This window comes from Ursus americanus, chromosome 15, assembly GCF_024610735.1.
Source record: "Ursus americanus isolate L20-20 chromosome 15, mUrsAme1.1.p, whole genome shotgun sequence".
Taxonomy (NCBI): domain Eukaryota; kingdom Metazoa; phylum Chordata; class Mammalia; order Carnivora; family Ursidae; genus Ursus; species Ursus americanus.
Window position 1 is genome coordinate 25806447 of NC_142141.1, and position 16148 is coordinate 25822594.

The window sequence follows — 16148 nt, forward strand, 5'->3', positions numbered from 1 at the left end:
GCTGCTTCCACACGGGCAGGGATAGGGTTCTAGAGACAGGGTGGCCCTTGTGTTCATGCTGACCCTGGTTCAGGTTACTGTCATTCATTCATCCAACGCCATCTTTCCTTCATCCGACAAATTTGAGTGATACATTGAAATTGAATGCATCAGTGGATAAAACAGACACAATCTCTGCCTCGTGGAACTTACATTCTAGCTGGGGAGGGCACAGAACAGGAATCCACCAAATACATTTCTGAGCACGAGCTGAGGTAAGGGCTCTGAAGGAGAGTCACAAGCTCTCTGATGGAGAATAACTGCAGTTTCAGGGTAGTTAACTCCCCTCTCTGAGCCTCCTGCTCATTATGTGGGAGTTAACTAGGATAACAGGTAAAGTGACAGGTACAGACATTGGCATACACTGGGTGCACAATAAATGTGCACTACAGCTGCTGATGCTGAAGTTACCTTCCTAAAGATATATGAGGGAAAAAATTTTCTTTCCTGTGTCTCAGAGTTTCCTTTAATTGTGTGTGTGTGTGTGTGTGTGTGTGTGCGTGCGTGTGCGTGCGCGCGCTTGTCTGTGTGCATGTGTGTCTTCCAGTTCCAAGGAGGGTTTTGGGTCAGTGGAGAAGGCCGTGCTGCTCGCGTTTCTCTCAGCGGTTATCCTAACGGCCATCTTGGGGAACCTGCTGGTGATGGCGGCTGTGTGCAGGGACAGGCAGCTCAGGTGAGTAGCAGGAGGAGACCTCGGTAGGAAACCGGGGTAGAGTTCCAGGCTCTCCCTGGACAGTTGGGGTCTGAACTATGAATTCCATTATAATTTGTAATCATGAAAGGGAAATGAGGTTGTGAAATAGAGCAGGAAAAGATCACACATGAGTCCCCATGACTAACATTAAGCCCTTACGCGCATCTCTGTCCCGTCTTTTTTCTTGTGTTTAACTTCGGGTTTTTGGGGGGAAGGTTTGATAATAGGTTGAGGGCATATCTAATCTAACCTCCCCTCTTAATCAGTGGTTCAGAGAAGGGGTGGTTGCCCAGTGACTGATCTAGGATTTAAACCTGTGTCTTCTTCTCTTTCCACTTCATGAGTCTCAACCCAGCTGCAGTTAAAATCACCTGAAGACCTTTTGAAAATTGCTAATGTGTAGTATAAGTATGTCCCATGTAGTATTTGGAACATACTTATGCTAAATAGTTATTCGTTGTTTATTTGAAATTGAAATTTAACTAGGAGTCCTCTATTTTATCTGAAACCCTGGGGGGTGGGTAGGTGGGTTAATCACCCAAAGTCTCTGAACTCATTGATCTGGGGAGAGACATGGGCATTAATATTTATAAAAATCCACCAGGTGATTCGAGGGTTCAGCCTGGATCAAGAGCCACCAGGCCATAAAGGGGCATAAAAGATTCAGTGCTGCCTGATCTGTGGCCTTCCCCTCTAAGCAAGGCGTTCAAGAATCCAGGGAAGATGCAAAGAAAGTGTGAAAGCACAATTCTGACCAGTGTCACAAATGTGAGGCACACAGTAGTCAGTCTCAGAGAGGAAACAGCGGAATTTGACACTATTTGTGAGGAGGGCCCCTTGGGAGGGTCCCCTGAGAATAAACCAAGGCCTGAAGGGAAGGGCAGGTGGGGAGAGACAGCAGCCTCCTCCTCGTTGGGCCCCCAGGAGGGGTTCCACGCATGGGGGCTCAAAGCAGGCCCATGTGGCCTCGGGGAAGAAGATGGGAGGGATTAGGGTGCCAGGGGGTATGGAGAAGTCAGGCGTGGCTGGACCGTGCACGCCGCCGTGTGACAGAAGGGAAAGGGAATCTCACAGAATGCATTGCGCACTTGACTTTTCTTTCCTTTGTCCCTCCCCCTGCCTTCTCCCTTCTGCGTTTTCACTCACAGGAAGATAAAAACCAATTATTTCATTGTATCTCTCGCCTTTGTGGATCTGCTGGTTTCGGTGCTGGTGATGCCCTTTGGCGCCATCGAGCTGGTTCAGGACATCTGGATTTACGGGGAGATGTTTTGCCTCGTCCGGACATCCCTAGACGTCCTGCTCACGACGGCATCGATTTTTCACCTGTGCTGCATTTCTCTGGATAGGTAAGGACAGAGAAATGTGCACCGCGGAACTCCATGCTGGGGACAAGGACCTGATGGCTGTTGGGCCACGCCTTTCTTTCTTCCCTAGTTCGTTAGAAGCGGTGAATCTCAGAGGGATAGATCTGGTTACTCACTGGTTCCCCCACTTTCCAGTCTCTGCAGAGGGCTCTTTTTTAGTAAGGCCTTCTCTGAGGTCCTGTAGACACAGAGGTTTGTAAGGCTTAGAACCTGCCTGCTGGGAGCTCACAGTCGGGACCGTGACAGGTAGCGGCAATCAGATGTCCTGTAGAGCTCTAGATTTTATACCGACGGCATGAACAAAACTCTGAGGGAGTAAGAATTAAAACACCTGTCCCGTAGGTAGAAGGGCTGGTCCAGAATGATAGTCTGATGTTTACACATGATCTCCTCCCGAATAATGTGTCCGTGTCATGATTTTATGTGCAGGCAACTTGGAGAATCTTCTCCAGAAAGTTAATTATAAAATCCCCAGTAATTGCTTGTCTGAGGGATGCGGGGTAATTCTTTTGCAGAATTTTGTTCTTTTTCTTCACATTTCACTTCAGAAGACCCAATGATTTCCATCTTCGCCTTATTTGTTTGAGATGTACATTTATCAGTTGTATTAGGACTTTTTATTTTCCAATTCCTGCTCGTTTGTATTCAGTAGTAAAAGCAGAATGCAATTTAAAGGTCCTATGATTATCGGATCATAGGCCGCCATCACGGTATTCATATCTTAGGGGGTACTTCCCAAAAGAAAGTGCGGTGTGCAAGTCACATGTTATCAGAATGAGCGGAGACAAACTTTTCCTGTGTCTGGAAGAGTCCAATAGACCCAGTTTTTCCCCCGGTCTAGGGACAGGTCACTGTTTCTTTAATTGTGGGATAGGAAAAGCAGTTGACTAAAATTAGAGATTGTGTTGTTTCTAAAATATGTGTCTTTAAACATGAAAATCAGAGTCTGTCCAGAGAATTACTCACACTGGGGAAGGTCCTGAGGGCTTGAAACCAGCTGCAGGAACAGCGGATTCATCTGTCCCATGGGACAGGGGCTTCCTGATTGGAACGGCAGGCGTAATGGCCGGCTGTGTTTACATTGTGCCCGTTCTTTCTCTTGTTCTACCAAGAACACGTAGTTGAATGTGCTGAAGTGAAATGCACGTAGAATGAGACTCTATAGCCACAGATAGTGACATGGGTAAAACTGAGCTGTTGGTTGGCAGCCAGACCCATAGCATGTCATAGTTTGAAATGTGTGTTTATTAGCTTATTTACAACAATCTGACTTCAGTGCATGAAAGACTTGAAGACAGTCGTTATATACTGAATGAAAGTTCACATGAGAAGAAATCAAATGTCAGGGAGTAGAAAATGCACGGAAATCTTGCAGGGTAGCCTGCATGTGATTATTGCCAAAAATGAGTGCCAAGACTGAAAGTATTACAGGAACTTGGAGAAGACAAAGTTGAGGGGGTCATGGCAACTGTAGGTAACCTTCAGTTTTGAGCAATAGCAAGGGGAAGAAAATGAGCTGAATAGGGAGTGAAGAATGGGGGGACGTGTAGAATCGTCTTCCTGATGTGGAAAATTTACTCTGAGCAGTCCTGGAGGAAGGACTGAGGGTTCCCTAGGGGGATTTGGCTTCAGAGTTCCAGATTAACTCTCAGGTTCTTTCGAAATCATGACATTTGCCCAGAGTAGGTGGGAGCTGTCATGAAGCAGGATGGGCTGGTCCTTAGGAACCATCTGCTTTAGAACGGAAGAGATTTGGGTTCAAATCCCAGCTCTGCCAATGTTTAGCTCTGAGATTGGTGGTAAGTTACTAAGCTTTTCTGAGCTCAGGTTTCTCATCTCTAAAAATGGGGGCAATAGCATCTATTTTATAGGATTGCAGTTAGGATTAAGTTAGATAGTCCATCGAAGGCATAGCATTGGTCCGGTGTAGGCACCGTACGCCAGTGCTAGTGGATGTTAATTTCAGTTTTCCACAACTATCCATGCACCTCATGATCCTTCTTATGGAACTTGGACCTCCTCAGTGACTAGCTTCTCTAAGCAGATGCATTATCCAGAAATCAGGTAGTTATTCTTACTGTGGTCTTTCCTTACTCCCTGCATTTCAACAGTAAGTCCTACTGATTTTCCTTCCTAAACAGAGCCAACTCTCCATCTTTATTATCCTGGTCCAAACTAATGTCATCTCTTGCATAAGCCACCTCTGCAACCTCCTAATTTTTCTCCCCACATCTACTTTATCCTCCTCCAATCTGCTCACCCCTTACAAGGTCTCATTGCCAGAGCCAACCATGCAACTCTGATCTTGCTCCTTTGCCTGAAACCCTTCAATGGCTGTCATCGTACTGAGGACAGGACCAGACTCCTTGGCCTGTAGGGTGTTGTGCCATCTGTCTCCTGTCTGTGTCCCCAGCCTCACTTGATGCCCTTCGCCAGCCTCACTCCCTCGGCTGCAAGCTGTCGTGGCCTTCTTTCTCTCTCCAGTGCTCTGTGCTCAGCCATCCCAGGACCTTACCTCCTCCCTCTGCCTGGAAAGCTCCTTTGCCCCCTCCTCTCCTGCTTGTCTTTCAGATTTTAACTCAATCCTTTCCTCTTTCCAGAAGCTATCTCTGACCCCATCAAACCAATTCTGCTTCGTAAAATTTAGTACAATTGTGATTTAAATCGATTCTTTAACATTTTTTTCCATTTATAGTCTTTTTATTGAAGTATGATTAACATGCCGTGTTATATTACTTTCAGGTGTACACACAGTGCTTCGACAATTCTATATATTACTTAATGCTTGCCGCGATAAGTGTAGGGACCATCTGTCACCGTACAACGTTGTTACGATTTTATTGACTGTATTCCCTATGCCGTACTTTCCATCTCTGTGATTTGTTCATTTTGTAACTGGAAGTTTGTACTTCTTATTCTTCTTTATCTATTTCACCCATCCCCCCCCCACTTCCCTCTGGCAACTCCATGTTTGTTCTCTGTATTTAAGAGTCTGGGTTTTTTTGCCTCTTTTGTTTGTTTGTTTGTTCATTTGTTTTGTTTCTTATATCCCACTCATATGTGGAATATCTCTCCTGATGGGAGAAAGTGCGAAGATATGAATAAGGACAGGGTCCCGCCCTCATGGAATTTACCTTTTTAATGGGGAAATTAACAATTAACCAGTAATTACATAAATACTGATTTAGGTATTTGGTAAACGCTGTGCAACAAATGGAGTGTTCAGTACACTCCCTTTTTGAGGGAATTCTCTCAAAAATTCTCTTTCTGTGCCACCACTAGTTCCATTTCCTTCTCTGATAGTGGACATCAAAACCTCCGATACCATAAATAAGATGGAGTCAGATGGTTTCATTTGGTTTGCTTTCCTCAGGGAGCCTGGGAAATTTGCCAGTTGTCCCTAGCGTCTCCTGTCCCTACGGTGATATCCTCATTGGGATGGAAGGTCCACCTGAACATGACAACACAGCACCTTAGCCTGGAAGAGTGTGCTTTTATTTATCATCTAGCTTCTGTTTTGCTGTGTCCCTCCCCGCCTGACAGTGGGGCTGGGCTGGGCTGGGCCAGAGCACAGAGCGAGTGTGTCAGTGACGTGAGCTGCCATGGCTCATCATGTGATTCCTGACAAGATGTTTTGTCTTCCTCTCGGGAGCTACCATGAGTCTGTGGGGACAACTGATCTAGGGTAGTGCTCCCCAGGCAAGAGCACTCACTGAGATTCTTAATTCCGCCCGGATGGCAGACCTCTGGATCAAAGCAAGATGTAGGACTCCATTAATATTATAAAATGCTTTTCCCCAACTGCAGTGCTCCATCCACTGTGCTTCCTGGCGCTTTGAGAATTGAATCCTATTAATGAAAGTTTATTGCCTTGTTAAAAATCATTTCCAAAGCATAATTAAACTACATGCATCACATAGTATGGGTCATGGGAGACCGAAAACTGCATTAAAAGCATTATAGTACAGTTGATTATTTTGAATCTAAGGTTCTGTGGTGAATGAAAACCAACCAAGTGTCTTGTCACAGAGTACTGCTTTAATGCAGCCACTAAAAACCACGAGAAATAGTTAGGTGCATTGTCCTAGAAAGATATCTAAGTGGTGTGTTATTTGGAAAAAAACAAAAGAACAAGTGTCAGATTTTAATGTTCAGAATAATTCCACTTTTGTAAAATAAATATAGAGATGTTTGTATCTAGGCATACATGAGTGAGTGTGAGATAGGCAGAGACAGAAAGAGAGAGAAGGATTGATTATGAATGAAATTGCACCAGACCGTTATATGTGGGGGCAGTTGGGAGCGGTCCTGGCGAGCCTGGACAATCCGTTGGATTGGGGTTGGGAGACATCACTCTTACTAACTTCTAAAATATAAGTTTGAAACTTCAATTTTCCCTTGGCTAGATGTTGACACTTCTTGAACGTAGGAATATCCATGACAGCCTTTGGCTGAAAGTGCTCCTTAGACCAGCACATTCTCAAGTCACTGAGAACATTCTGACATTAGCCTACGAGTTCCGCCTGAGGGCTGAGCAAGGCAGAGAGCACAGACATCTTTCTGGCCATGTCCCCTCTGCTTTCTCACAGGATGCCCTGGATTCACCCCCGGTGGGAGCCCTCACCATCTCCTAGGGTCAGCACACTCTTCCTGCCCCTGACCCTCCCATCCATCTTCCTTGGTCCAGCCCCAGGTCATGACCTTCCACCTGACCCACTGCAGCAGCCTCTCCTCTAATCATCACAGTTTTTAACAAGCATGACAGTAATACCTGAGCATTGTAAAAAAAAAAAAAAAATGCCATCAGTTTACAAGTAGAACCTAAAAAGGTCTTCATTCCCCTTTGCCCCTCCACAGCTGCAAACCTTAGAGGTGACCACCGGAAATAGTAACTCCCTGCCAGTTCCGGTCACTTTATGTGCAAGAAGCAAACTTCAGTGAATGTATTTTTAGTTTACACAAATGGATATATGTTCAAAATAAGCCTTAGAAAAGGGCTTTCCCTGTATATATCCCAATGAATTTCCTGAATGTAGTGTTTTGACCAACTTGCTTCTCAGATGATGTATTAGCAAGATCTTTTTCAGCAGCGTGTGACAGAAAATAAATTGGTTGGTTCAGTTAGCTAAAAAGCCTGGCTGCAGACATGGCTCTCGGCATGGTTTAAACAATGCCATCTAGGCTCGCTCTCTCCCTCGGTCTCTGTCTCCCTCTCCTTCTTGTCTCTGCCTTTTCTTCTTCCTCTGCCTCTTCCTTCTCTTTCTGTCCGTCTCTCTCTCTGTCTCTGTACATTTCTCTGTGTTCCTCTCTTTATATCTGATCTTTCTGTCCCTATGCTGTGTTCTTATTGGAGTCAGTCTCAGGCTGGGGTTAGAAAAATGGGTCTTGAGAAACAAACTGAGGGCTTCAGAGGGGAGGGGGGTGGGGGAATGGGATAGACTGGTGATGGGTAGTAAGGAGGGCATGTATTGCATGGTGCACTGGGTGTTATACGGAACTAATGAATCATTGAACCTTGCATCAGAAACCAGGGATGTACTGTATGGTGACTAACATAATGTAATAAAAAAACATTAAAAAAAAAAAAAGAAAAATGGGTCTTAAGCCATCCTTAACTCATGAGTCCACCGGAGAAGAAACCTAGATACTCTTTCTCGTGGAAAAACTTTGTCTACCTTTGCTTGAGTCACTTTTGTCTTGACCAGTCACCATGGAGGGATGACACATCGTGGTTGCTGGACAGAGGTGAGGTGCCATGACAGCGTATGGCATGGGAGAACAGCAGTTGCCTCTGGAAGAAGGATGTTGGGCAGACAAGAACAGCAGACATCAGCTACTTTTAGGGTGGCTGAGGGACGTGCAGATATCTTTATGGCTATCTCGAGCCTCCACAACAAGACAAAGGTTTGCTATTCCTACCTCTTCTTGTTTTAGGCCAAACATCCCTAGATCCTTCCACTGGCTTCATAGGCCAAACTTTTTAGACTTTTAACCATTTTGATCCCCTGTCCCTCATCACTGCTGTACTTTGTCCTGTATTTGGCACCAAATGCAATCCCCTTTAAAATGTTTCACTTCACTCAGTATACCCTTCTCTACGGCATTGCAAGGTTTCGTCATTGATACCAAATTGCCACCCTTTCCCTTGGCAGCCCTAGAACGTGATGTGTTTTATCTGCAAAAACTCTTCCAACCATGTCTCAGTCGCAGATTTTCTTTTAAAACAGGTTTACTTGTTAAACATATGATTCTGACTCAAAGGTTGCATATTTCATCCTATGCTAGAGATAAACGTGTCTGCACTTCTTAATGATCTCCCTGCGGCACCGCTCAGTTTTGTAACGTATATGTGAAAAGTGTCTGTCATTGTGAACTTGTGTCACACAGTTACATTTGTCTTCCCAATGGGATTGAAATGTGTTTCTGCAAGGAAACATATTATGTTTCCCCTTCTCACATACTCTTTGAGGCCTGCTTCATGTTTTGTACATAATTGTAATATTTGTTGAGTGAATCTCATGCTAGAGGATATGAACTCTTATTTTTATATTCATTGCATCAAATATGTATTGGAGCACTTACTAATTGCTAAGAGCTGAGCGGAGCTGTGGACGTGCAGTGGCGAACAACCAGAAAAAGCTCTGAATCACAGAGCTTTTAGTCTAGTGGGGCATACAGGTAGTAAATAAGGAATTATGGTAAAATGGTGGCCATTGAAATCAAGGAGCACTTGGCCTCCACAGCAGGGGAAGCTCTGGGAGGAAGTAACGGTGAGGCTGGGATCTGTGGAATATGCAGATGTCAGTAGGTAAAGGGGAAGAAGAGGAGGCAAGGGGAAAGAAGATTCCAGAAAACAGCATGTGCAAAGTCCCAGAGGTTTCTCAGTGACACCTAATAAACTATAGACTAAATTCTTACCTTGTCTTTCAGCGCTTTTCCCAGCATGTCCTCAGTTTGTTTTTCCTACCTCAGCTCCCACCCATGAGTGATCTGTTCTCATATCCTGGGTATGATATGTTTCCTCAGAGCCACGTGTTGCTACCTGTGTCTTGCGTTCCTTTTCTTTTCCTGATGAACATTCACCTTTCAATATTCAGACAAGTTGTGTCACCTTCTCTACCAACTGGCCAGGCTTCCAAAGATTTGTTGTTTCTTCCTCCTCTGAGTGCCCAGAGAATGTTAAATATCAGTTATTACTTATCTTAATCATTGGTTTATGTCCTTCTCACCCTGGACTAGAAGCTCCTTGAGAGTCAGCCTTCAACTCACCTGTCCTTGTGCTCTTCTAATCGGTCCCCTGTAGCTGCTCCAGGCACATTTAGCTGATGCTCTGAGATGCGACTTGTGGTTGCTTGGGCAGACTTTGGTGTTCATTTTTCTACCCTTCTAGAACATGCAATGTAACAAGTAGTTAAGGAAGAGGCCTGGGGTGCTAGGCTGCCTGGATTCAGTCCCTCCTTCACCAGTTATTAGTTGTGTAATCTTGAGAAGTTACCTAAATTTTCTGGGTTTTATCTTCTCAGTTGTAACATTATATTAATAATAGTACCATCTCTTGGGAGTTTATGAAGAATAAATAACTGAGTGCCTGCCGAGAACATGAATCAGTGCATGGTGCATAGTAAGCATTCAGTAAATGTTAGCCACAGTATCGTTCCATTATTGTTTTCCCTTCCAAATGCAAATTTCTACTGGTTGTTGTGGGTGCCTTCCCAGGCACTGGTAGCTGCTTTTTTTTCTTTCTGTTGAATGACACTCAGTTCTTCAAGGTTAGCCCCTCAGCCTGCCAGCACTGGGCATCTCTCCCTTTTCCTTTAGAGAGCTCACCCATTTAGTGGCTTCACCTGCACCACGCTCTCATCTCTCCTGGAGTCTTGTCCCATGCTGGACTCAGGGCTCCCATCTCTACCTGCCTCTTCAGCATCTTGCCTTAAGCTTCTGTCTGTCTTCTTAATTCCAGTGTGCCCAAAGTGGAAATTTCCATCATAAACTAATGCCCGCTACTACTTTGTACATCAAAGGTGCGTCTCTTAGTCATCTTTTAGTCATTTACATGCAGTTCTTTGAGGTCATCTTTGACTTATCCATCATGACCAGGGGGATGCCAAATTGTAGATGTGTTTTCGTAAATATCTTTCCAGTCCATCTTCTTCCTCTTCACTCCTTTTCCCAGTCCCATTTCTTGATTGTTGCAGTAGGTTTTTAGCTATTATTCCTGTATATTATCTTATCTATCAGGTATGTATCTTTAAATTATTTAAATATATTTAAATTTTTTCCTCGTGTCCTAAGCTCAAAAAGCTTTTGGGCGGGCTGCATATTCTCCTTCTTCTTCTTAAATAGGGTTGCTTTGATCTAAACTGGCCCCTTTATTTACCAGCATTACCAGAGCATGGACTTCGGCAGATACGAGTTTAAGTCCCAGTTTTACTGTATCCTGGCCGTATGATATTAGGCAAGTGGATTGAACTCTCTGGGGTTCAGTTTCCTCGTGTTTAAAATGTGGATAATGAAGGGTGCCTGGGTTGTTCTTGATTTTGGCTCAGATCATGATCTCAGGGTCGTGATATTGAGGCTCCTACCAGGCTCTGCGCTCTTCTCCCTCTTCCCCTTCCAACCCCCCCCAAAAAAAGAAAAGTAAAGGGGGAAAAGTGTAGCTAATGAGAGCTCCCTTGCAGAGTTGCTATAGGAATTAGATACAATGTAGAATACACCTTCTGCCACATAGTGTGCCCTCAGTGAGTGGGTGGCACGTATAGTAGGAATAGTGGTGGTTGTAGCAGAGAGAACAGATAATTACGGTGCAACTGGAGAGGTGCTGTGTCACGGGCATATGCAAACTACTGTGAAAAAACAGGACAGAGATGGGGAACCAATCCAGAAAGAGTACTCTCCTAGTGTTTTTCTTTTCTTTCTTTTTTTTTTTTTTTTTTGGAGGGGGGCACAAAGAACTTTCAAGGTGATAGGACCCTTGAGCTGAGTCTGGAAGGGTAGATGGGGCAGTCATCCAGTGTCTGCTGGCAGCTCGATCAGTTCATACATGTCCTAACATATACCTTGGACACCTTTGTGTGTGTCCAGTAAGCCCTGCCACGATGTTTTTAGATGACAGTTTTGGCAGATTATCCCTTTTCTTTAGTCTATAATAACTCAAGGAGACCCCTTCCTAGATAGCTGATACTCCCTTTCTTGCAAGTTTTCTGATCTTAAAGGTACAGATGAATATTTAACAGAGAGGAGCATAATAAGCATTAAATCTGCAGATTGCACGTGGGATTGTGGCTCCTGCAGAGGCTCAGTCGGATGCCCTTCAGATCTCTGATGGAAAGGCATCTCTCCCTGCCCCCTGCCCCCACAACTTTTTCTTCCTGGAACCCAAGTTCTACCTCTGCTCTTGGCTACATTCTCGGCCCCCCTTCATGTCCTGGGCTCCTGATGGATATCCCTGCTGAGGTCTTCTTCATTGATCCTCTAGGTGACTGGCTGCTTGCCAAGCCCCTCGGGGAGCAAAAGCCCTTTAGCTTTTCTCGAAGCTGCTACTGCTTCTCCATCTCTTCAAAGGAGAACCAGAATATTACAAAACCAGTTACTACAAGCAGAAAGATAAATCTCTTTTTCCAGAGCTCTGCCACAAAATGTGGCTAGATCCCCCTACTGGAGGGAGGACTGCTATCCAGCCAGTGAACCCCACAGTTACCCCAGACTATATATTACTTGTTTACTTATTGTGGTTATCTATATAACATCTGCCCCAAAACTTAATGGCTTAAACAGCAGTGTGTTATTATTCCATTCACCTTTAGGGACCAACTCACTCACCATTTTTTTCTTATAACTGAGTACTAGGAAAGATGTTGAACCAGGTGAATTCCATTTTATTTGTTAAATAATTTAGAGCCCCTGATTCCAAAATGTATTTGAATCTATTTGAATTTATATATATATATATATATATATATATATATATATATGTGTGTGTGTGTGTGAATTCTTACATATATATATGAATTCTTACATATATATATGAATTCTTACATATATATATATACTTATATGCTTAGATATCTACATAAAAGATCAGAAGGAATAGAGGTAAAAATAATAACTATTATTTATTAATTTTTATGTGCCACGAACTTTCTATTTTAAAAACATTATTTCATCGGCTCTCACCATCATTCAGGGAGGTGGACATAATGATTCCCACGTTACACATGAGGAAACTGCATCATGAAGAGGTCCCATAACTAATCCTGAGACCACAGAGCTGATGAATGGGGAAGACAGGGAGACTTGATACCCAGATCAAGACATAAAGTTGACTACTAAAATCTTCTCTAATTCTGAGAATCTAAGGTTCCAAGTTACTCTCCTTGCTCCTTCTGCTTTCCCTGTGGTTGGATGGCAGGAAGTGAGGAGGAAGAATTTTCCTTAATTGCAGGACGAGTGGGGAAGAGATTAGCATGGAGCTTAAAATACATGACTATCTTCTAAGAGTTGTCAAAGTAAATCGTGTCCCCAGAGATATTTAAAAGCAATTTGATCACACATTTACACATGGCTGCAGTTGGGGAAGCTAGTGGCTGGTCTATCAACGGGGGTTTTAATGGAGTTTTATAAGCAATAGTTTGAAATGTTTTTGCATAAGACGTTTCTTTGCAAAAACCCATGCCACATCTTAGTTAATCCTGGCCATCTGGATTGAGCATTCATTTAACCACTTTGTGAAAGTTTTCTAATTAAAGAGGAATGGGACTTGTCCAAAGGAAGTCTAGAGAACAGATCTTGTAGCTAAATCTATTCCAAAGATGAGACAAAACTGCTTTCCGTGATGAACACTGTCCACCTCGCTTGCGAACCCACAATCCTTTATCTTGAATTTGTTGTAATTCATCTTCTTCAGCAGAGCGCATGGCAGTGTTGATCGCAATGGATGTTTTCCAGTTCAGAAATCTTTTGGTGACTCATCCTGGCATAACATGCAAAAACTCTGAGACAGTGGTTCTCAGAGTCCCCAAACCACCGGCAGCAGCGTCACCCAGGAACATATCAGAAATGTGAATTCTTGGCCCCATTCCAGGTTTTCCAGCAGCCTGTGTTTGAGCCAACGCTCCAGGTGGTTCTGGTGCATGCTACAATTTGAGAACCACTGCCCTTCAGCTGGCCTTTTTAGACATTTTTTTTTCTACTTCCTTACAAACACTTTGTGGTCCACCTAACTTGTAGTCGTTTTATGTTTATATGGCTATGTGGCTATGTGGATATAGATTTATGGATTTATTTTACATACAGGATTTCTGTCTTCTGGACTTTGTCCATACTGTTTACAGTACATGGATTACACGTTCTCCTCTACCATCCTTACCGAGGCTCTGGTGTCCACCTTAAAAGACACTTATTGGAGAAAACCTTTCCACCCCTCTACTAACTATGACCTTTACATCCCCAAAACTTGGTCCCACATTGTAATGGAATTTATTTTAAATGGTAGTGACTAAGGGTTTATTATTTATTCAACCCATTCTGTGAGCATCCCCTCTATCTAGCGTTGTACAAAGCATTGGGGATATAGTGGTAAATGAGCCAAACATTTCTGGAACTTATAAATCAGGCGAGGTGGACTTTGCTCACCTCCTGTAGTAGATCTTAGCTCTTTGAGGGAGTGCAGGTGTCTTGTACTGCTGGCTGTCTCCCAGGCTGTATTAAGTTACCGTGAGCAGGGTGGAAGGCGATGTTCTAGTCTTTTCTGGTCTGTAGAGAATGCAGTGGAGTCTTGTGCTGTCATTGTGACAGCCACACTTAGGAGGTAATGGCACACCGTAGCGTATGCAGAGGACATGGAACCCCACTATTGGTGCATATCACCTCCTCCAAACCAAGCGTTCTTAACCTCACCACTGTGGACATTGTAAATTAGATGATTCTTTGTTGGGGAGTGCGGGGCTGTCTTGTCCATTGTGAGACATGTAGCATCTCTGACCTCTACCCACTGGTTGCCAGTAGCATCACCCTTCCCAGTTGTGACAACAACAGATGTCTCCAGACATTGGCAAGTACCCGTTGGTGAGCAAAATCAACCTGGTTCGAATCCAACTGGGTATATGTTTCCTACAGAAACTAAGACTTCAGAAAAATGTAAAAGCTCTCTTTAGATGTCTGTAGGACCATTATGTAGAAAAAGAATTCGAGATAGAAATGTTTAATGGAGCCAGAGGGTAAAGCTGGAGGTCACAGAGAAGCAATTGTGGCAGGAACTTTCTTAACTTCAGGATATTCTTAAGTTTAGGAAGTAGTGCAGTGGGCTGTGGTGAATTCCCAGGCCTTCGTGCATTCAGACAGGCCTGGATACACTTCATTTTAAAGAGGATTTGGGGATTTCAGGATTCTGAAGATCCTACAAGTTCTGAGATTCAGTGTTTTGATTGTTTCTAAAGTGGCTTTTCAAGAACTAGAATAATCCCTTGAGGACATGGGGAGGGTGGCAGAGTGAAGTGATAGTGATGAGTTGATGTTCTGGTCCTTGTCTCCAACTGCCTGGACCAGATCCCGGCTCAGCTCTCGCCGTGGGCACAGCCTGACACAGCTGTGTGTTTGTTTCCTCATCTACGAAGTGGGTGCCTTTATAGTTCCTGTCTCAGGAGTAGTTTTGAGGACTAAATGAGATAATACAGGGAGAGCCCTTGGTAAGTAATTGTATAGTAACCGTTCAGTCAGCCAAAGCACTTTGCCTGATCTCCAAAGAGCTTGCAAATTAAGCTACTTCTGCCTAGTGGTATTTTATATGTGTTTTGGGGGCAGTTCACGATAGGGTAAATAATTTTGTTACTTGCAGGGGTAATATAATTCAAATATAGGAATTAAATAGCAACCACGAAAGGTAACAGTCAAGTTATCAGATTTCTGTCTGGTCCTTGATCCATAGACAAAGGTTAAAAATTTCAAGGAAACTCCATTAGTTAGTTAACACTCGGACTCAAGTTTTATTAATCATTTTATTCAGTGATGTTTATTTTCACCTACTTAATTTAGGTTCTTGAATGCAGACTTCAAGAGGATGTTTATTTTTCTCGATTCATTGCTAGAAAGCAAAGATTAAAAAGTTATCATAAAAGGATATGATGTGGCTTATTCAGGGCAGCTGCCTCAAGAGTGTCAAAGCCTCAGTAAGAATCTTGAACCCATCAGTCAAGTGGCCTCTGTGATCTGAGCTCCAAATAAAAACCTCATATTTTCTGCTACATGCCACTTAAAAATCAAATATGTCAATCTTAAGACAGCATCAGGCTGAATATGATGTCGAGGGGAAGATACAAGTCAAACAGATACCTAGACACAATTTGGCATTTTTCTTATTCATCCTTACATATCACTTGCAACTTAGGCAATCCAGTTCAAATAAAAATAATTTTTTTTTTCCTTTTACTGATTGCTGATAAAATTTCCTTTTACTGAGAAGGACTTTTTTCAGGCTTACCCAACCTCCCCACATCATGCAAGAGTAACTTTCTACAGCTGTCTGTGCAGAAGACCACAGGTGGATTCCCCCCCTGAGCTCCTAGGGAATGAGCTGTCCAAGCAACTTTCTTTCGGGCATCCGTCGTCCAGCGTACTGACTGCATAGGTCAAATGGGGAAAGATTGGTAAAATGTGTATGACATCCACAGTATCCCCCTTGAAGTTGTACTTCAAAAGGAAATGTGCCACCACTATTTACTTCTCTGTTGCAGTAGCTCCTAGTAACCTAGGGTAATGCAAATAAAGTGAGAACATTGGACCATGGAGAGATCATTTTTTAAAAAAAATTAAATCTAATTAACTCTTTTTTATTGAAGTATAGTTGACATATGATGTTATATTACTTTCAGATGTACAACATAGTGATTTGACACTTACATAGTTTATGAAATGATCACAATAAGTCTAGTTGCCATTGGTCACCATACGTGGTTATTTTTTTTTAAAGATTTTATTTATTTATTTGACAGAGAGAGAGACAGCCAGGGAGAGAGGGAACACAAGCAGGGGGAGTGGGAGAGGAAGAAGCAGAC

At 43.3% G+C, this 16148-nt stretch overlaps 1 protein-coding gene across 2 annotated transcripts in view; it reads left to right on the forward strand.

The window, feature by feature from the left end:
• Positions 1–16148, forward strand: part of HTR4 (5-hydroxytryptamine receptor 4) — a 163972-nt gene that overhangs the window by 88977 nt on the left and 58847 nt on the right. For both annotated transcript variants that reach the window (XM_087867888.1, XM_087867887.1), the window contains exons 3-4: positions 587–712; positions 1882–2082. In XM_087867888.1, the coding sequence (XP_087724014.1) occupies positions 587–712; positions 1882–2082 (327 nt within the window). The remainder of the gene's footprint in view (positions 1–586; positions 713–1881; positions 2083–16148) is intronic.